At 40.9% G+C, this 22,535-nt stretch overlaps 1 protein-coding gene across 4 annotated transcripts in view; it reads right to left on the minus strand.

Moving 5' to 3' along the window:
- Window positions 1-201: 201 nt before the first annotated feature.
- PTBP3 (polypyrimidine tract binding protein 3) overlaps window positions 202-22,535 on the minus strand; it is a 43,976-nt gene continuing 21,642 nt past the window's right edge. For 2 of the 4 annotated variants that reach the window (XM_033173296.1, XM_033173294.1), the window contains 12 exons: window positions 14,995-15,164; window positions 13,575-13,721; window positions 11,947-12,111; window positions 10,870-10,980; window positions 9,037-9,211; window positions 6,980-7,054; window positions 6,382-6,521; window positions 5,926-5,959; window positions 4,612-4,704; window positions 3,300-3,516; window positions 1,880-1,957; window positions 687-825 (listed from right to left, as the gene is read on the minus strand). In XM_033173296.1, the coding sequence (XP_033029187.1) occupies window positions 693-825; window positions 1,880-1,957; window positions 3,300-3,516; window positions 4,612-4,704; window positions 5,926-5,959; window positions 6,382-6,521; window positions 6,980-7,054; window positions 9,037-9,211; window positions 10,870-10,980; window positions 11,947-12,111; window positions 13,575-13,721; window positions 14,995-15,015 (1,389 nt within the window). In that variant the 5' untranslated portion in view covers window positions 15,016-15,164 and the 3' untranslated portion in view covers window positions 687-692. Of the gene's footprint in view, window positions 826-1,879; window positions 1,958-3,299; window positions 3,517-4,611; window positions 4,705-5,925; window positions 5,960-6,381; window positions 6,522-6,979; window positions 7,055-9,036; window positions 9,212-10,869; window positions 10,981-11,946; window positions 12,112-13,574; window positions 13,722-14,994; window positions 15,165-17,554; window positions 17,631-22,535 lie in introns of all 4 variants that reach the window. The other 2 variants (XM_033173293.1, XM_033173295.1) reach the window with 2 other exon arrangements.

Raw genomic sequence — 22,535 nt, forward strand, 5'->3', positions numbered from 1 at the left:
AAAACTTGATATCAGGACATATTTCTTCTTTCGTTTCCCCCAAAATCTTATTACACAGCATTTCATAGTAATAAAAATTACCGGTAGTGGTCTCTCACACCATGATTCAATACCTAGTTTAAAATTTCACTATAATCACATTAAAATAATTTACCTGCGTCATTTATACAATTTATCTGAAAAAAATTACTTTGCTCCGTGGAAAAAGAAGGCACTGCCTTTCCTCCAATATGTTCAACATGTACTGATTAAAATTATTAGCTAAGGGGACAAAGAAATCCCTCACAGAACACTCTATGTGCTTAAAATAATCCACTATTATCTATTTGAAAACATTATTTTGATAAGATAGTTTAACGGGGCACAGAAATGTTGTGTAACATTGTTTTGGAATAAAAACCCAAAAAAATATGCCTCTGAAATCATGAAAAACAAAAGAGGGGCTTCTACTGAAAATGTTGCATTATTAAATACTACAGAAGAAAATTTTGTGGAGGACTGTTAGCCATTTAAACAGAAGAAGATATGAAAAGATCATCCCTTGATTCATTTACTGTGTAAAGTAATACACATGAGCCACACAAGTTTAATGGTTTACGGATGCAGCGTTGGTTTTGGCTACTCCAGTCTCTTGTCTGAATTTTACTGGTAATTGTGGGTAGAGTCTTAAAAAGCAAAAGGTCACAGAAGTGTCAGATTGTAGATTTGGAGAAGGAAACTCTGAGGTGATGGTTCTCTCCAAGGTCATGATTATGAAGCTCAATAAGAGCCTGGATTGCTTCTTCCACAGATCCCAACTGGATGAGAGCCATTTTGCGGTCTTTTCTAAAAGTGAAAAGGAAAGTGTCAATCCCAACCACACCTTAAAGAGTTCTTCACTTCCCAAAAGCTTAATGCACTTGTAGAACAAAGTGTCAGGATAATGTCAGGCTCCAGGGACTCCTCTTTGGCCGTAGATAAGCAGGACAAAACGAAGAGTCCCTTACCATTTAAAGAGTCTTTAATGATCACAGAAAAAGAACAAAGCATCCATTCTTGGAATAAAAGTGTTCCCAATTAAGGATTCCACCCACTTCCTTCCTAGTTACTTCCGTCTTACAACCTGGTCTCGCAACCGCCATGCTATATCTACCTTCTCCGCTCTACGTGACCTTCGACTGATAGGCTGAATACTTTTCCAGCGAGAGAGAGAGAGAGTCTGTTAGCTCACTCTCTTCCAGTTCTTCTTCACTTTGCTGCTCACCCCCCCCCCCCCGTTTGTCCCATCTTTTGTCTTCAGAACTATGCCCCTCTGCAAACCACTGCTCCAAATCTATACTGCTCTACTGCTCCTGGGCAGCTTCAGGATCCTGGTCAGGAGCAGGGGGGGGGGAGGTTCCCACCATTCCTCATCAGAGCAGCACTCTTCAGCTTGGTCTCTGACAGATAATCAGTGAAACAGAACCACAAGACAATTCCAAACACATAGTTTGGAATGGTACAATCTGTAAGGCATTTCATGTCTGGCCTTCTAGTCGGCCTTCATCTCAAGAGATGAACACCAAGAAGCTCAGTTGCTAGCTGGTTATGTGTCCCTTCCCTTCCACACATCAGTTTTCCAAAGCCTTGCTTAGTGCAAGATTATGCTGAACCAAAGAATTCCAGCTATAGCTTGCCCAGCTTCTGCAGCTTTCTTTATAGGAAATTATGTGCAAGAGAAAGGGCCTATTTAAGCGGTGCAAGTTCATATAATTACACACACACACACACACACACACACACACACACACCGGATTAAGTCCCAGTATTGAATTTCATGTTATTCCTCATTTTCCATCTGTATGTATGCAATGGATGAATTCCTTGCTTTAAAAAACTTAAATTTACAGTGGATACTTACGGAAAGAATTTGAAGGCTTTCACAATACATCCAGTACCAGCAAAAAGATTCTTCAGGTCATCTACTGTGACAGAAGGTCTGTAATAGATTAAATCCCTTGTGTTAGCTAAATATCCAGGTCTCAACAACAACAACAAAAAACCACCACATTTTAATTTATGCCAAAATAAACTGGTTAACTTTTAATCTTGGTGTGTTGCTGTAACTTACTACCATGGCTACCTGTCTAGAAACAGAGCTCAACAACACCCCTTTTGACTTTTCCCAGTTTCACAGACAATCTGGGTTTCTTATATTCTAGTGGCATTACAAATAAAGGGTGAGCAACCAACCTTTTCGGGCTCCTGTCCCCTCTTACGTGCGAATTTATCTGGCGGAATTTGTAATATTTTGTTTAAGTTCAATTCCTCTGAATGGTGTGACCGTCTTAGCTCCTTAGAGGTTCTACGGCTGTCTTTTTATTATGTACTATTGTGGAAGAATGTGGGCTTTCTGTTTTCAATGTTGAATATTTTCTTTAACCTTGCTTATGCCCTTAATATCCCAACCACCCCAGAGTGATTTGTAACTAAATAATACAGAGCGCGGAGTCACTGAAATAAATAGACAGACAACTTAATTCCATTGTTTACAATGGGTCTAACTCTTGAGTATGACTAATGTAGGGTATCACCCACTATTAGGAATCTAAAATTCACTTGAGCAATTAATCAGACATAATCCAGCACCAGTTTAGATCAGAGATTGAAAATCATTGCTATATAGAGAATTCTGTTACAACAACAACAATAGCAACAACAACAACAATTTATTTATACCCTGCCCATCTGGATGGGTTTCCCCAGCCACTCTGGGCGTCTCCCAACTGAATATTAAAAACACAATACAACATGTTTTGGACTACTTCAGAATTCTGCTATTCTTGATGGCTGTACATAAATGTTTGAGATGCTCTTAAAATCCATTGAATTATTGCACAAGAAACTCCACCCAGGATGCAGACATTTACAGCTTCTGAAGCAACACTTCTGCATCTCCTGATGCAAGCTGCTGCTGCTGCTGCTGGAACAAAAGAATTTATTTCCAGCCCATGAGCAAATGGCTTCTCTGTATATAGGCCACAGCCTACAAGTTGGCTTGTTATTTGTCATGTAAATAAAACCTGCAAGTCATGCAGCAGACTGTTACAGAACACAACTTGTTTAGAGGAGCTGTCCTGCAACTCAGGTGTGCCATGCTCTTTCTTGCCTCTCAAATCCAGTTGTTCATGTCCAGGGCCAGCCCTGCCATTGGGCAAGGGATTTCAGATGTCGTGGAAGGGCAGCAAATTGTTCCCCGTTTAAATTAATTTCATTGTTATATTATTGCAGAGGAGAAAAAGTCACTTGGGCTAGCCCTGTTCATATTTATAGATACTTACGGAATGTTGGATAGGTGCAGAGTGGCAGATGGTGGAAAGATATTTTGGAAGTTCTTCGAGCCGGGTTTCTTGAAACGATGCAAAGGGCTATTGCTATAGTCCTTAGTCAAACCCTGATCCTCTTGTCCCTCACGAGGAAGCTGTACTGTCTGATGCTTTGAGAGTGTGACACGCAGCACCTTCCCATATAGTTTTTGTCCATTTAAGTGATTCATGGCTAAAAAAGAAAGAAGAGGAGAATAAGAGTTTGGATTTGATATCTCGCTTTATCACTACCCGAAGGAGTCTCAAAACGGCTAACATTCTCCTTTCCCTTCTTCCCCCACAACAAACACTCTGTGAGGTGGGTGAGGCTGAGAGACTTCAGAGAAGTGTGTCTAGCCCAAAGTCATCCAGCAGCTGCATGTGGAGGAGCGGAGACACAAACCCGGTTCACCAGATTAAGAGTCTACCGCTCTTAAGCACTACACCACACTGGACAGATGGAACGCTACTCCACTGAATCTGTGCTTCCAAAATGCCTGCCCCAGTTATCAAATAAGGGAGGACTAGACACATTTCAACTCAACTCGGGATTTGGCATCTTTCCGCAGGGCCTGCAAGACGGAGCTGTTCCACCTGGCCTTTGGGTTGGTTTCTATCTGACATTTATGCTTCATTCTTTTATTGGTGGGTTATTTGAAAATGAGACTGCAGTTTTAATATTGAAATTTTTAAATTTGTATTTTAATCTGTTATTTTAAATTGATTGTTTGTGTTTTTATTGTGATTTTAATTAGTGTTAGCCGCCCTGAGCCTGGTTTTTGGCTAGGAAGGGCGGGGTATAAATAACATTTTATTATTATTATTATTATTATTATTATTATTATTATTATTATTATTATTCTCAGTCGCAGTTGCACATTTCAAGAGTTTGGATTTGCAGAGAGCTTCTGAAAGTACATAATGTTGCTACTCCAGCACATCTTTTATTTTCAGTCAAACGTGTTTCCTACTACAACTGAACACCTCTTTCAAATTAATCGGGGACACCTAAATTAATGGATCTAAATCTATTTGGTCCCTTCCGCTTGCAAAAAGGCTTCTGATTCACAGCAGGCCCCCTTAACGGAAGGTGGAGGAGAGACTCCTTTGGTGAACCCTTCCCCCTGAAAACCTGCTCAGCAAGTTTGGGGGAACCCCCAGAATACAGGAGAAGGTGACACAGAGGAACCAGCAAAAATTCCCTCCCTCTTCCATTAATGAAGACTCCAAAAGCAGCAGGCACTCTTCAATCTGACATGTGCACACTGTAACATGACACTGTTATTACCTAGTTGGGCTTGGGTTGCATCTGCCATCTGAACTAAGGCATTTTCCTTCTTATTAAACATGATTTTTACACGATGGACATCACCATAAACACCTGCAAAAGCAAAACAAGTATTTTTCAATACACCTTATGCAACAATCCCATTCAAGTTATTGGCTACTATTTAACCAAGTACAGTGGTACCTTAGGTTAAGAACTTAATTTGTTCCGGAGATCCGTTCTTAACCTGAAGCACCACTTTAGCTAATGGGGCCTCCTGCCGCCGCCGCCACACAAATTCTGTTTTCATCCTGAGGCAAAGTTCTTAACCCGAGGTACTATTTCTGGGTTAACAGAGTCAGTAACCTGAAGTGTCTGTAACCCAAGGTACCATTGTAGAGCCACTGGAATGAATAACCAAGACTAAGTTAGTTCTGTTAATTTCAGTACAGTCATACCTTGAGTTGCACACGCTCCGTGTTGCGTACGTTCAACTTACGGACCTCCGCGACCCGGAAGTCCTCCCCGGAGCACGCGCGATGCGTGGGTGTGCAGAAGCGTTCTGCGCACTTCGCGCATGCGCAGAAGTGCAAAAAATGCACGAACTTCTGGTTTTTTTGGGGGAGAGGCATTTGTGTTAAACACGCCCGTGTTACGTAGCGCAATCCGGAACGGATCGCATGCACAACACGGGGTACCACTGTATCTCTATTTCTAGTAAAACTTAATTGAATATAACCCTTTATACGCAACACTGGAGTATCACGTCCACGTCATGCTAAGGATCATTTCAAAGAGAACATAAAAAAACAACAACATTTGATTTGATTGTATTTGATTGAATACAACATTGTATTTGATTTCTGTTGGAAGCCGCCCAGAGTGGCTGGGGAAATCCAGCCAGATGGCCGGGGTACAAATAATAAATATTATTATTATTATTATTATTTAACAGGAAGCTGGTGAAGCTTGCTAATACATACATCTTCCACATGAATGCATAGATCCAGAGTTTGTTTTATCCTAAGCTCAATTATTCCACCCTGAAGCAATCATTTACTTGGCCCAGTACATATATGTTTAAGAAGCACATAATGTGCATCTCATTATCAGTATTTGCAATGAATACAGCTGAGAATGCAGCAAGAACTAGCAAAGAATCTAGACGTATCCAGTTACTGGGGAGACAGATTATTCTAAAACAGCAATGGGAAGCTCAATTTTGGAGCAAAAATACAACTCTGCAGAATTTCAAACCAACACAATTTGAAAAACCAGTCCTCTCAGCTAATATCTTTATTGTTTTAATCTGGTGTTGTACACAAACCAACTTACCAAACAGTATAAAGAGTCCATCTGGTGTGATTGCCTGCAAAAAAAACCACAAGGCAATGTTTTTTTAACAAAGCGTAATGTATTAAAGAGAAAAGGTGCGTCAATTATTTTTGGATTGCCAGAGAACCTTAACAGGTAGCAAGTGCATGAATAGATAGTGAAATATAATGTTAAGTAAACCAAAGTGCCATTATAAAGTAAAATTACTTCAAACATTCCCTGCCCCAGAATGTTATATATATATATATATATATATATATATATATATATATATATATATATATATATGTGTGTGTGTGTATATATATCTCATGAAAAGTTATTTCAGTTATATTTTTCATTGATAATACTGGTTATTATCCAATCTCCAGCTTAGATTTTGGTTTAAGTGCCATAAGCTTAACTGCAAACTATGTTTATGTTATAAACATTAGTACTACTATATATGAGGCTTACATCAGGATTGAGATTGCTAACAAGCAAAACGAAATTTCCGGGCATTCCAGTCATTCCTGGGATAGCCATTCGCCCAGTCATAGCAGAGGTGGTGATTGCAAGAGGACCAAGTGCACTGGGAACAGCCGAGACGGAAAGACCTGGAAAAGTCAAAACAGAGCTATAGAAATATTTCAGAAGATGCACATGGCAGTTCAGTTTTTTATCTCTCATTTTAAAGCACAAGCTCAGAGCGAAACATTCTATAATAAATGCTTCATAAATAAGCAAAGGCCTGCAATTTAATCCTCCTCACCTGGTTAAAATACCACAAATAAATCTTTGCAGCCTGTCTTGATAAGACAAACCACAAAATGAACAGTCCCACTACAGTGATTCACCATAACATGGCAAAAAAACATTCTCCTGTCCAAAGACAGATGAATTCCCAAATGCCCCAAGCTCTGTAACTAAAATTAAGTGCAGAAAAGTATAAAAGACACTGCTTTCTGACAGTATCATGGCCTACATGCACAAAGGCGTGCTAGGTCCTTTGTCTACTCCAGTGCCCATTTTGATTAATTTGATTAATGCTTTACGCATACTGAAAAGGACTTGCCTGCCTGAGGAAACCCAATGGCAGGAGCAAAACCAGCGGCCCCCGCATATGGTGAGGAGATGATACCTGGAGTGCCTAAAAAAAGAGAAATTAAATGAGAGTGCAAGAGATTAACTGCTAGAGAAAACAGAAAAACAATTTCAATTCCTCTAAAGCTTGCTAAATTAACCTGCCATTTATTTCAGGAGTTGGATACACACATCCGGTGCTTTTAGTCACTTTAGAACAGGCATCCCTGAACTCGGCTCTCCAGCTGTTTTTGGGACTACAATTCCCATCATCCCTGACTACTGGTCCTGTTAGCTAGGGATGATGGGAGTTGTAGTCCCAAAATATCTGGAGGGCTGAGTTCGGTGATGCCTGCTTTAGAGCCTGGTTACTACTACTTCAAGACGATACAGCAATCATGGTATCCATAACAGCTGTGTAATTTGCACAACTCAGCTCACAAAGTGTAGCTGCAATCCAAACTCACTTACCTATGAGTAAGTGTATTTTATTAATTTAATTTAATTTATATACCACCTTTCATCCAAAGTTCACAGAGTGGCTTACACAGTATAAAGCTGTTGGAGGGTTTACCTCTGAGTAGATATGTTCAGTGGTACCTCTGGTTGCCAACGGGATCCGTTCCGGAGCCCCGTACGCAACCTGAAAGGTCCGCCACCTGAAGCGCCAATTCTGCACATGCGTGCAACGCAATTTGGTGCTTCTGCACATGGTGTCATTTTGCGTGTCTGCGCATGCGTGAATTGCCAAACCTGGAAGCAACCCGTTCCGGTACTTCCGGGTTTGGTGCATTCATATCCCGTGACAAACACCACCTGAAGCAATCGTAACCAGAGGTACGACTGTATAAGGTTGCGCCGCAAAGATCCAATATCTAGCGCAAGAATCAGCTTTGTACACCAGCCCTTTGTCTTATTTTTTTAAGTTTCATGACTTTATTTATTGCATAATATTTATATACTGTTTGACTGTAAAAAAAACAAAACAAAACCCAAAGCTGTTTACAAAAAGAGCAATGAAATTATCAGCAAAAAGAATTAGGAACAAAAAATAATTAAAATCAACAATGCACTAACAATAAGCTTAACAGGTGGTAGTGTTCCTTTTTGTCATACAGCAGTCCAAATCTGTTCCTTTTCTGTGGCAGATTTGAAATTGTGATGAGGGAAGAAAAGAAAAATCTGACTATTATGTATTTTCATCCAAAACATAATAGTTTTCCCAGCTCTCTCTACTTAGGCCGAAACCCAACAGCAAAATAACTTTGAATGCTTAAGTCGAACTATTGCTCTAAATTGAGGCATAATATAAAAAGCTAGACGATAAATATTTAGGATTTATAATATGCAGAGATAATCCTGATCAGAGAAACTCAAGCTACATTTCCTGAAGTATGCTCATGCACTTGAGCTGTGATACTTAACCTAATTAGATGCAAATTGCTACATAAACAGCTGTAAATTGTCCTCCCAATCTAAACAGACTCAGCAGCTTCCTTCACCCCTTATCTTTAGTGACAATGTAGCAGTTACACAAATACTGCAAAAAACACCATATATTAAACACCTATAATACATGGATTGGTGCCTACTATTGGCAATATAGGTATTAATCATTTATTCACAATTCCGATTTCCATTGTAATTCATTATATATGCAAGCAGCAACAAAGCACTTATTCAGTCAGACACAACCTGCATGAATACTGATACCAAACAAAAAAGTACAATACCCACCATTTTTACCTAGATTAGCAAGAATTCTAGTATGCAAATACTGGTGGGGTGCCTTTCAATTTGTGGACCATCTATAGTGAAAAGCTGTCTATAAATATTGGAAATCTTGGATTAAATCTGTTGATGTTGCCAATGATGCTGTCCTCCCCTGGAACTTCTTATATTATTAGCTATTGGTTTTAAGGATTGTATTTTATTGGTATACATTGTCTGTTGTACTAGATTATGCTGGTAACCGCTCTACAGTTCCTTTGTTTAATGAAGGACAGTCTAGAAAATTGGTACATACAAAGAGAAATGAAGCTTTCTTACCAAAGGCAGCAGCCATAGTGGGATCAAGGGAAGGCTGTCCATCACCTGAAGGAAGGTCTAAACGAGTAAAGTCTCTGCTTTTATCATTGTTGTATTTTACATTAAGGCTTGTTAGCTTGGAGAAATCAATACGAAGAGTGCAGCAAGCATTGTAGATATTCTGACCATCTAGAGCCTGTAAAGATGATAGAAGAGCTGACTTGAGTTCATGAAGTCCTAATCTTTTACATTACTGATGTATGCAAGATAATCTTGAACATGCTTTGGGTAGAGCAGAAGGGGCAAGCAGCTAGCCAACATTTCTTGTGCCAAAACAAAATAAAATAAAAAAAATTCCTTCCAGTAGCACCTTAGAGACCAACTAAGTTTGTTCTTGGTATGAGCTGAAGAAGTATGCATGCACACGAAAGCTCATACCAAGAACAAACTTAGTTGGTCTCTAAGGTGCTACTGGAAGGAATTTTTTATTTTATTTTGTTTTGACTATGGCAAATTCTTCTTTTGACTTGTGCCATTCTTCTATGTCAGGGGTGGCCAACTCCCAAGAGACTGCGATCTACTCACAAGAGTTAAAAACTGGCAGTGATCTACCTCCTTTTGGGGGGGTAAGTTGTTGAGCTTTTTAAGGGGGGAGGTAAAATGTTGAGCTTTTTTTTAGGGGAGCCACAGTTGTTCAGCTTCTTTGGGGGGAGCCAGTGATCTACCAGTAATCTACTGGTAGATCACGATCTACCTGTTGGACATGCCTGTTCTATGTTTTTCCAAGTCCATTCTCTAATGTTCACTACAGTCTTAAAGAAGCGCACCATTCATACAGTTTGTTACAATATTACCACCACATGCCATCAAGGCATGCACATCCAAATGCCGTAAGCATTTTTATTATCTGCATTGGTCAAGCTTATGGTGTATCATTAATGCTTTTCCAATTAAGAGCACCTGTAAGTTATGGTTGTCCGTCAGACTTTATGACAGTTGCAAAGGATGACTGTTCTGTAATTTCTTAACATGCAAAGAAGTTGTTGTTTTTTACAACTATGCCCACCCACCCCAACATTAATTATCTGGTCCCTTTATGCAAGATCTTTTGGGTGGGCAAGGTAATATTCATTCATTCATTCAGCCTTTACTGGCATAGTTTAGACAGTAAAATCATTAAAAAAAAAAAAAACCACACACACACACACACACCATCCATAAAACATTAGTAATCCAGACATATTGAACACATAAAACATATTAAAGACTCAGTAAAGGGACCCCTGACCTTTAGGTCCAGTCGTGGACGACTCTGGGCTCATCTCGCATTACTGGCCGAGGGAGCTGGCGTACAGCTTCCGGGTCATGTGGCCAGCATGACTAAGCTGCTTCTGGCGAACCAGAGCAGCGCACGGAAACGCCATTTACCTTCCCGCCAGAGCTGTACCTATTTATCTACTTGCACTTTGACGTGCTTTCGAACTGCTAGGTTGGCAGGAGCAGGGACCAAGCAATGGGAGCACATCCCATCGTGGGGATTCAAACTGCTGACCTTCTGGTTGGCAAGCCCTAGGCTCTGTGGTTTAAGGACTCAGTAGCCACCATTAAATAAAGTAGTTTTAAATTTGACTTTAAAAATCTTGACTAAGTATCTTGAAACAAAGCCTGCTATGGCAGGCGTGTGTAGACAATCACTGCACTAGTATGTGCCACAGATGTATCTCGCTATGGACCTCCTTTAGCAACTCCAAATGGGATACTAGTGACACAAAACACTGGAAAATTGTGATGCATGTTAAAATCAAAGTCATACGCAGCAAATTGTTAACTTGTCAAAACTTATCAGGTACTTACCATTTTGGCATAATGTGCATTCATTGGATCAGCATACTGAAGCAAGGCCTGGAACTGATTGTTTTTTGTGAAAGTGATAATCTTCAAGACTGTCCCAAACTTGGAGAAGATCTAAGTAAAAATGCAGGTAGCCAATTCACACCTCGATACTCTCCAGAAAGGTTTTGAGAGGCAAACTTCATGCGTAAAACCCCCCTCCCCCAAATAATCAACGTTACTTTTTAACCACGCAGACAGAGATGTTTTCCTATCGTGAGAACCACATGTAAATATAACAAAATCATTAAGTGAAGGGGTTATCACAGTGAAATAACTACATAGCTGTGCCTTATTACTAAGTGAAATTGTTCGGTTATATTACTACCCGTGCTGCGGAGTGAAGCAAACGCCACTAAATCATTTAATTGTTCTATAGGGAATGATTGCTTACATGCATAAAGCTAGAGCACAACAGAATTGTTAGAATGTTATGAATACATAAGAACCCCTATTAATCTTGAATTAAATATATAATTTCAGGTTCAGATCTTCCCTTTTAGCCAAACTTATCATCGCAGTCTAGCAAAAAAAACAACTGACATGAAGAAACAGGTTTCTCCAGGGCAACTGAGGGGAACAATCTGTATACCCATAGGCATATGTGGCTATTTTGGAGGTAGTGTACGAGGGAGAAACAGGCTGCACTCTGAATGCATGCGTGTGACCAGATAACCGGTGCTGTTCACTCCAATCTCTATAGGCATATACTCTCTTTTGTAAATAATCATCAGCAGATCTCCTCCCCTTGTCAGAAAATGAACACTATGAAAGATTAACCCTGGAGAGGAAGTACTGATGGAATAAGCATCTGACAATTTGTTTTTCACTACCAAACACAACAATGTAAAGAAAATGTACTGACTTTTCCGTATATAAGGCTAGGTTTTTTTCTTTAAAAATCATGCCAAAAAGTGGGAGTCATCTTATACATGGATAGTGCATAGTGCAAATTTTCTTAAATTTGAGTCCCCCAAAATAGGAGGCATCTTATACACGGAAAAATACGGTAATTGATTTTTATTGTTAAAAGTCTTTTACCTGATACAGCACTTCTAGAGTTACAGGGTAGAAGAGATTCTCAACTATGATTCGAAGAACAGAACTCTGACCAGGAGGTAGTCCACCCTCAGTCGCGAGAGCACCTGTGAGGGCCAAGCCTCCAGACTGAACAGCATTCACTGCCTGTAAGGCAGCTTGCGCTCTCTAAGGAGGGGGTGGAAAGAAAGGATGGAAATGTTTTATGTATTGTACATGCCATTGTCAACTTGCACACACAATCTATAAGAATCTATGTGGCCCCCAAAGTGTTACCTTACACTTTCTCTCCACTGCACCTAGTGTGCAAATTGTTCACCTATGGCAGGGGTCAGCAAGGTTCACCTCGCCTGGGCCAGTTCACTCCGGCAGAGATCCCTCTGTTAGCCTGATTGCGCATGCGCACCCACGATTTACGGCATCTGCGCATCCGCGATTTTCGGCACCACGGGAGCGAGTGCTCATGCTGTGCCAGTTTAGCGCAGCGCGGGGGGACTCGCCAAGCAGGCAGCTCAGTTCGGGGGCGGCTCGGGGGCCGATTAAACAACCCCTGTGGGCCGCATGTGGCCCATGGACCTTAGGTTGCCTACCCCTGGTCTACGGCACAGCACACGCTAGTGAAGTTACAAGTTTCCCATTCTATATCCAGCGCTTCTGAAACACCAAGCGTGGGGCTTGCAAAGCCAGCTGGTTTTCAGGAATTTAGAAAGGGCTATGCAACAAGTCATCTGGCATCATAATGATGTCAGGTGCCTGGCACCTGTCAAAGTCATTTGCACAGCACTCAAAGTGCCGAAAAACCAGGTGGCCTTGCTGGGTGCGATAGAGAAAGTTTGGGGGGGGGGCAGAAAAGCTTCCCCACTCCTGCTGTTGACTGCCCTGTGTAAAAATCTTTGCTACGTAATTGTTCTTATATATGCAATTGTTTTAGCTGTTTTTATATTATATTGTAAATTGGTTCGGTGTACCTCACGGGGAACGATTTAATAAACGGAATAAATATTCTGAGTGAGCAAAACCTTACCTTTGCAGCATTTCACTCCTTCCAAAGATGTTTCATTTCCAGTTATTTTGCCACCCTAGTGTGCACACACCCCCTTCCCGATTTTTCCAATGGAAAAATTTAGAAGTGCTCATGGGGGTGGAAAAAACCTCTCCTACCACAGTTCCCGCAACCCTCCGACCTTCACATATGTAGTCAAGCACACCATCAAACTTTATCTGTTAGTTGTACTGTCCCCAGCCTAGTAACAATACACAAAAGTTTATAAACAGCTAACTAAAAGTACTGTATATTCTGGCGTATAAGACTACTTTTAATCTTCTCAAAAGTCGGGGGTCGTCTTATACGCCGGGTGGAGAATCTGCGGTTGAGTATATCTCAAACTCTATATTTTAACTGGAAAAGTTGGGGGTCATCTTATACGCCCAGTCGTCTTATACGCCAGAAAATAAGGTAGCTGAAGCTCAACTACCTTTGCTCAAAATCAAAGCACTGGCCTGCCTTCAGGAAAGTAAACTGAAGGCTTATAAAAAACAGGATACTTAAGTGGTTTGAAAATCATTTACATACTAATAGTTCTAATGAATACTGTGGATTCCCCCCCCCCAAAAAAAGGTATCATACTTACAGCCTGATTGGGTAGATTGTCAGTCTTAAGTTCTCGGTGATTGGAATACTGAATATAAACAGGCTGGCTGCGGAGGTGAGGAGTAACAGGAGTGTAGTAGTTTACCATAGTAACTGCAGCTTCCTCTGAACCCATTTCTAGGAAAGCCTGCAATTAACACAAACAGAGGAACTGTCATGTTTGTAAAACCACTTTCACTTGAAAACAAACAAACGAAAACCGTGCACAGACTGCTGCTTCTATATTTGCTGTGTACTTTTACAACACATCTATTTACAAAAAGAAACATTGCAAAAAAAAAAATTTAAACTTCAAGCAGCTCCTTATTTTTATTATGCAAAGGTGACTTATTTCACAAATTGGAGATAGACAGGCATTTATCAATGTATGACCCAATATAAGTTTGCAGATTTTGTTTTCCTTTGCGCCCTCCAAACACCCAATACCATTATAACTGCTAAAGACATTGCAGGAAACAAATAAAAATGTTTTTTGTTTAAATAACGCAACTTCAGTTTTCTATATTTCTAGTTATTTCCCCCAAAAGCTTTTTTTTTTTTAACTTCACTGCTATACAGTGACCAGATTGATGAAAAACCACCTTTTTTTGCAATCAGGCCTTTGGCGCAATAGCGTCCTATGTTCTTTCAAATGTGTTTGTAGGAGGGGGTGGGGAGGGTTATTGCTTTGTTTCGTTCTTGCTTTTATTGTGCATTTTGTGCTTTCATGTTGTATTTTTACACTGTGAACTGCCCTGAGATCTACAGATGAAGGGCAGTACAATATACAAATTTAATAATGATGATGTTAATAAATAATAATAATATTAATAATAATAATCCACTACAACAGCAAGCCTCAGAATTGCACGTTCCCTTCTTCTACCTCTTTTGAAAGCTTCCACTTCTGATATTAAAGCTATCACAGGTGCCTGGCATGTCCAAATTTTGAGAAATGTGTTTTGTTTAAAACTATGGTCTGAGAGCAAAGCTACGATATGAAATTACACTTTCAAGGCTCATGCAGCTGAAGATTAAGGACACCTGCTAGTGACCTGTGCTCTTGGACTGCAAATGGCAGGCAGCTACCTGCTGAAGGGCTGGAGAGATACTGCAGATAACTTCTTTGTAGCCCAGGAATTATGGTCAATAGCCTTTTGGGGACTGGGTGGGGGCTAGGCAACAATCTTGAGTGACTTCCTGGTTTCAGGCACATGCTTGGTTTATTTTAGAGGCAAAACTATTGTGAGACAATTGGGAGATGGGAGGAGTGCTCAACTCTTAACTATTCCACTGGATACTAGACAAATAGCATACACTACATGAACTACTTTTTCTTGCATTTTGGGTACATACATACATACATACATACATACATACATACTTGCATTTTGGGTATTTACTGCAAAGTATATACATACCTGGCTCTTGCCCTTCAACATCAAGAGATTGGTTACTTTGCCAAAAGGTAGACCTAGAGAAATTATTTCCGCTTCAGTGACGTCATTTGGAATTTTACGAAGATGAAGGACTCGAGAAGGGGAGCAGGGAGATCTGTCTCCTTTAAATTTTTTGTTGTCATTCCCGTTAGCTAAGATATAAAGAAACACTTCAGATAAAAATGTGTACTTTAACATTGCTAAAAAAAATTGCTTGCTGTGCTGGGTCACAATATCAAACCACCTGTACTAAGCAATAACAAGCTTATTGTTTCCTTATGACATTTTGTGTATGTTCACTAATCTCTCGCTCTAATCACAGGAAGTTCCAATTCTGTTTTAGATAAAAAGTCTGCATGGGTTTATTCCAGTCACAGAACTTGGGAATTTTTCCTTTTGGCTCACTAGTTGCTCTAGGAAATCATGGTAACTAATTCAACAGCAACCAAAAAGGCTTCAGCAGCTGGGCCTGTTACTGAGCTTCTTTCACAGAGAGGTTTACAAGCATATTACCCAGCTACTGGCCGCTTTGGAACTTTATAAGAGTAATAAAGCCCCCTAACATTATACAAAAGCATCAAGAAAGGTATTGCAGGAGAGATCAGCGCTCCAGGGGAGACTGTGAGAAAATCAAGAGGATGAGAGTCAACAGTGCTACAGCCTGTTTTAACAATGGGCCTTTTGCTAATCTATACACTAATAGCATCTTGGTTGATTCTGCAGTCAACCAATTTACAGCACTGCGCAGAGGATCTTAAGTGCCAACAAAATATATATTTTAGCTTTGCCAAAAATGCAAGGGGAGGATCACTGATGCCCACCCTAGATTCCTGAACTAGCACATGCACAGTAGCCATGGAACGACTTGGCAGGCAATGTCTGACTACGTTAGGCAGGGAGAGAGTGGGTGGCTCCACTATCTGCTCACACAGACATCCTGAAGGAAGCCTCCATTGCTGCTGCCAGCCAGCTCACCAGGCATGGGAAACTGGCCAGTAAACCAGATCAGCAGTAAATTATTGCGTAAGTCTATTGCGCAGAGGCGGTTTGTACATGTGCTCATAAGCGTAAGCTTGATCTGCCTGGGGCGGATATATCAGGCTGTTTTGGAAGTAGCGGGTCTCTATGCAAGTCACTTCTTCAGAGGTGGATTGTAGGGGTACACCTGAAGGAAGCATGCAGAACAAGACTGAAGACTCTCTTTTCCTCTGCTTCAACTCTTTCATTTTTGCAGATTCTCTCTGCAACTCGTCCAGATATGCTACGTCACTTTTTCCCAATATGGAAACCAGAATCACAATATTCAAGTTCTGAGAAAAATGACCAATTGCAAAATGTTGTGTTAGTGTTCCTTTGCTACTTACAGCTCTGCCTGTTGAGGTTTGATTAACTGGAAAGATTGTTCTCAAATGCATTAACTTTTTTTGAAATTACTAGGACAAGGGGCTGACTGAAGAAGACCTTTGACTGACCGTTGAGATAATTCAAAAATTAACTGCAAATGGTTTATTATTTTATTTCATAAAATTTATATACCGCTTGATTTCAGAAAACCATCAAAACAGTTCTTAGTGCACATTTTTTTTTATTAAGAGCAATAAATGATATTTTCATACCTGCTTTACAGGTAATTCAAGATCTGTCATAGCCTCTTTTAGACCTAACTAGCTACAATAATTTGACAGCATCTATAAATTCATTATTTCATACCTTTAGCTGATAATGGAAGGCTATCTACATAAGTAAGGCTGTTCACTGGAACACTGTTTGCTGTTCCATGGGGAATCCAGTGGTTCCCAAATGTTTTTTCCCCATGGACCACTTGAAAACTGCTGAGTGTCTTGTTGCAGGAATAGGAACGCACTGCTAGATGCTGTATGATTTTTTTATTTGTATTTTTACAGACATGCCGTGTACCACCTGAATAAGCCTTATAGACCACTGGTGGTCCACAGACGAAGTCTGAGAACTTTCCCAAACTTCCTCTTCCTTCTTATTTTGATGCCGATTACAAATTATTCCATGCCAATTATGTGCAGGGAAAACTCTTATGCAGATGTTACATTAACGATAGTTATCTCTTAAAGGGAGTAAAAGAGAATGCTCACACAAGAGGGGAGGAGCGTGTGAGTCTGGGGACACTCCCAATTTTAACCATGGTTAGATTAGGCAGCATTGCAACTACAGAACGTGTTAAGAGTGCGCTACAATGTAAGGAAATGGGAATTCAATAGCCATCTTTATAACTGGAGGCGTGTTCATCTACTTCCCATGGGTCCTTTCTTAAATAAGCCATGTGATAGACCCTCCACTGTTGCTACAAGCACAAGTCCCATGGAAAGTTGTCACACTGATCAAACTGGGGTGGTGGCAGCAATCCTTGGGGGTCTGCCTCTGCTTACGTCGACACACTGCAGAATAGCTTTGCAAATAAGTCCTCAGGTGTGACCAGCTCACAAAAATTGAACTTTGCACAGGAAACAAGGCGAGGGGCTATTTGCAAACCTGCTGCAAGGTGTGTTCTTTAATCATACAATCATACCTGTAGCAGGAGTAGAATTGCTCATGGTAAAAGGCCCGTAAGCGAAACTAGGTGGAAGAAGCTCATCAGATCCACGCTGGAAAAAAATACCATAAAAGTAAAATGTAAAAATACTTGCGCCTTAAAAGTTTTATTTTAACACATGTATTTCAGCAACTTTTGATAATAGGAAGATTTTTGTTGACGGAAGAACAAAGTTTTACTTTTTTTAAAAAACCCAGTTTTGTTGTGGATTGAAAACCACTATTTTATCCTATCATTTTATGCGCAATGAAAATGTTTCAACATATTGCACAAATAAAAGAATCCACCCTACCAACCATCTGAAAACAAACACTAGACCAAATACTGGATGGGTTCAACACTCATAGGCTTCCTCCACTTATCCAACTAGTCTTTGTTTTACACTCTCACTCAAGCTGGCATTCCCATATATACAAGTAATATAATGTTCCCTTTTAATTGCCAGTGTCAGATATGCAGGCCACTACATTTCTCACAAAACTATCATTCATACCTCTACACATTCTTTTTGAGGTTTCATATACTTGTTCAACAGAAAGGAAAAACCAGAAAGTTGCAGATAACCACAGCTTCCCATTTTGGGAACCAGGAACTACGGTTTCTTTAAAAAAAAAAAGGCAGGATTTGGAACCAAACACATGGCAGATTTTTCAAGCCCCACAAGGCTCTGCATTATAAACAGCCCTATCCACTTGGGATGCCAAAAATGAAATAATTATGAGGTATAATGAGATATTTCAATGCAAGAGTGGCTTGCTATGAACCACAGCTGCATTTTCACAACTAATGTATTTTTTTTTCCTCTTCAGCAATGGTTTCATAATGCTGAAATTTCTTTCTCTTGGCTCTAAAAAGCTGACAGTGGTAGATAGCTTTTAAAAAAACCAACACCCAATAATAAAAAATATGCCCTGCTGCCTGAAAATAAAACAACCCTCAAAGTTGTGTTCTACACGAAACCTTGATTGACCTGGTTTGCTAGGCCAAACCATGGCTTGGCACAAATGTGCAAGCATTTAGGCTCCCAGAAAGGACATTACAACTGCTTTGAGTCTCCCCAGTTTTGTTGCTGCATTGTGCCATGCTAATCCATAGCAGGGGTTCTCCCCACCACCACCACCAGGGCCCACTTAAGAAGTATGAAAATTACTGAGACCCACCAACCACAAAATGGCAATGCAGAGGTGTATTTCCCAAACATGTCCCTTAAAATATTTTTGCACATCTCCTGTCGTTTATTCTCCCCTTCTCCTTTCACACTTACCGTATTTTTTGCTCCATAAGACGCACTTTTTTCCTCCTAAAAAGTAAGGGGAAATACCTGTGCGTCTTATGGAGCGAATGGTGGTCCCTGGAGCTGAATTGCCCAGGAGCCAAAAGCAGATTGTGCTTTTTATTTTACAAAGAGAAAAGGGGGTGTTGAAAGGACCCCGCTCAGCAGCTGATCAGAAATAGATCGGGAGAGAGATAAGAGTCCCGGCTCCCTTTCAGCCCCGCCCTCCTTTGTTGAATGTGCTGCAGAGGGGGGTTGTTTGTTTCCCCAGGACATGTGAGTGGCTGATTAGATTATCTGTCTGGAAACAGTAGAAATGGCTCCTTTTCCTTAAGATTTTTCAGAAATGTGAGTTAAACCCCATAAAAATGGGGCTTTTCCTCTTTGTTTTTCCCCCTTTGCAAAAGGAGCTTTGCTTTTCCCCCTTTGCAAAAAAAGCTGCAAAACCTTTAGCTGATCCTCAAAAAAAAAACACCAAAAAACAAACAAACCAGGGCTTTTCCCTTTGCAAAAAAGCTGCAAAGCCTTTAGCTGATCCTAAAAAAAAGGCCTTTTGCCTTTGCAAAAACAGCTGCAAAACTTTCAGCTGATCCTCAAAAAAGCCATGGCTTTTCCCTTTGCAAAAAAGCTGCAAAACTTGTAGCTGATCCTCAAAAAAACAACAACAAACAAACAGGGCTTTTAGAGGAGGAAAACCAGAAAAATGTTTTTTTCCTGGGTTTCCTCCTCTAAAAATGAGGTGCGCCCTATGGTCCAGTGCGTCCTATGGAGCGAAAAATACGGTAACTTGTATTCTATTCCCCCATAAACTACTTTCCTCCTTCCTCACTGCAGCTTTTACATTTTTCCTCTTCTCTTGGCTTGTTCCTTTCCATTTCCAATTATTATTAATACACATTAAGCATTTATCTTTCTAATCTCTTTGACACCTGCTCTGCCCCTTTCCCCTTAAGAGGAAGAATACCTTGCTTTCCTCCCACAATGAACTTCTGTTGTCTTCTAGTCACCAGTTTGTGGGGAGATGTTGGGGCTGGTATTGCTCCAACGAGAAGGCTATGGCACCGCAAAGGGGGTGAGGTGTTAAGCAAGTGAGGAAGCACTGGTCAGGCCGTGGCCCTGAGGCTCACCTGAAACGAGGCAGGGGGCCACTGTTTGTGAAACACTGGCTTAGCCTGTCATCCACCTGAACTCATGGTTTAACTTTCTCCAGACTAACCATGAGCTGGAACCAAGGTTTGCCTGTTAATAGCTTATGGTTGGTCCTGGAGATCTAAGCCAAGAGTTCAGAAGACACACCAACCAAAACTATGACTTAGTTCACTGGAGCACAACAAGAAATGGTCAAGGAGAAGCAATACAGCTGTGGTAACTTCTCCCAGCTCATATGTTTGTACCAAGGGATTGTGTGGCATCATGTGATGTACAAATCAGGCCATTATGTGGAAGCAAAAATATGCCCTTTGCTGAAACACCATATATTGCTGCAAAACATTTAAACATGAAATTCTGAACATTTATATGTGAAGATACTTCTGTTGATGGGGGCTCAATTTTTCTTCTTTCCTTGAAGGACACCCCCGCCCCAAACATACATTCCAACTCTAGAAGATAAGGAGTTTCCAGCTTATAACATAGGGCAGTGTTTTTCAACCTTTTTTGGGCAAAGGCACACTTGTTTCATGAAAAAAATCACGAGGCACACCACCATTAGAAAATGTTACAAAATTTAACTCTGTGCCTATATTGACTATATATAAAGTAATTTTTCAATTTTTCCCACGGCACACCAGGCAACATCTCGCGGCACACTAGTGTGCCGCGGAACAGTGGTTGAAAAACACTGACATAGGGGAAATCAGTGAACACTACTGCCCTGTGCATGCAGAAATTCCTTCTGTTTATGCAATGGGATCTTGCAATTCCAGTCATGATCTTGCTTACCATTTGCCTAACAAACCCCATTTGTGACTAAGAAAAAATGTGGATCGACTTGAAATACTAGTTGAATAACAGTCAAGTAATTTTAGCTGTACTACATTTAGATCTACAGATCTTTTAACAATGGGGGGATTGCAGTTTAACTAACTAACAGAGCCTGACAAGCATGCAGGTTAGCGCGAAGCAGTTTCACTATAACCCTCAATGCCTCTTCTCTTTGAAGAGAAAAAAGTATTGTCCAAGGCTAGTGAAAATTTCATAGCGCATTGGCTATAGAGGTAATCGGAACTGTTACAACTGCATTCTCCAACGTAGTTCCTTCCACATATTGTTGGGAGTCAAAACTCCCGTCATCCCTGACCATCGGCAACACTGGCTGAGGCTGAAGGGACTTTAGCCCAAAACATCTGGAGGTTGGTTGTTCTGCAGTTATTTTAGTTCAACAGCAAGTGGGGAAGTCTTCTCTAAATCAAGTTCAGAAAAATGTGTGGGGAACAGAAGCTCTGTTTAAACACTGCTACGTTACATTCGCACACCTCTTCTTTGTAAGCAGGACATCCAGTATACCTGAAGGAGTGTCTCCACCCCCATCATTCTGCCAGGACACTGAGGTCCAGTGCCGAGGGCCTTCTGGCGGTTCCCTCACTACGAGAAGCCAAGTTACAGGGAACCAGGCAGAGGGCCTTCTCGGTAGTGGCACCCGCCCTGTGGAACGCCCTCCCACCAGATGTCAAAGAAAACAACAACTACCAGACCTTTAGAAGACATCTGAAGGCAGCCCTGTTTAGGGAGGCTTTTAATGTTTAATAGATTGTTGCATTTTAATGTTTTGTTGGAAGCCGCCCAGAGTGGCTGGGAAAACCAACACAGTGGAGTTTGACAGGTCTGGAAGCACATACCTAAGTTCACATGCCAGAAGGAATTAAAATCAGAAGGAATTCGTTTTCTTGGGTCTAAAAATTCCTGGGCTGAAGCTGCTCATCACGGCGATACTTGCAGGTTCCATATCTGTATTGCCAAGTGTGGGAATATGTTTTTTAGGTACCTTTGTACCTGGCTATTTATGTTTATTTGTGCTTGTTTGTATTTATTTGGTGATATCCTTCTGCTCTGGAAGGAAAGGTAAAAAGGGGATCCGACGGGCAGTTTACTGCGTGGATCCCTCCGCGGGTAAAAAAAGGCTCCAACTTTAAATGTAGTAACGGTTGTTAGTCTTCTTCCCGCCAAATGCTAGCACGGTAACAGTGCTGTGGTTGGTTGTTATGTTTGTTGTGTCGTCACTTTACTGTTCAATAAATAGCTGCCGCTCCCTGTTTGTGTGTGGAGGAAGCCGAGGAAAAGCAGAGGAGAAAGCGTGGAGAAAGGTGTGGGAAAAGGGCGAGGCAAGCCAAGATAGAACGTGGTAGCGTGGCAAGCCCAGATAGAATATACCCACCACGCAGGGTAGCGGTAGGCTCCTTCACCAGACTGCAGTCTCCGTTGTTTTATTTAACTTCGTTTCTTACTTTAAAAACCTTTTATTTGGCTACTTGGTTTTTGGCCATAGTTTAGTTAGCTCTTTTTCTCCGGAGTCTTTTTCCGGGACCTTTTGTAGTTTTCAGTCGCTAGCGGAGAACTTCGAGGCAACCATCCACGAACTCACAACTCAAAGACCTTCAGACAGCAGCCGGCGGACCCCCATTTTCCACGGCGCGGTGGGAGCGGGACTCCAGGATTACGGGCCGTCCCATCCGCAGGCTGCCCCAG

The sequence above is a fragment of the Lacerta agilis genome, chromosome 16, assembly GCF_009819535.1.
Source record: "Lacerta agilis isolate rLacAgi1 chromosome 16, rLacAgi1.pri, whole genome shotgun sequence".
NCBI lineage: Eukaryota > Metazoa > Chordata > Lepidosauria > Squamata > Lacertidae > Lacerta > Lacerta agilis.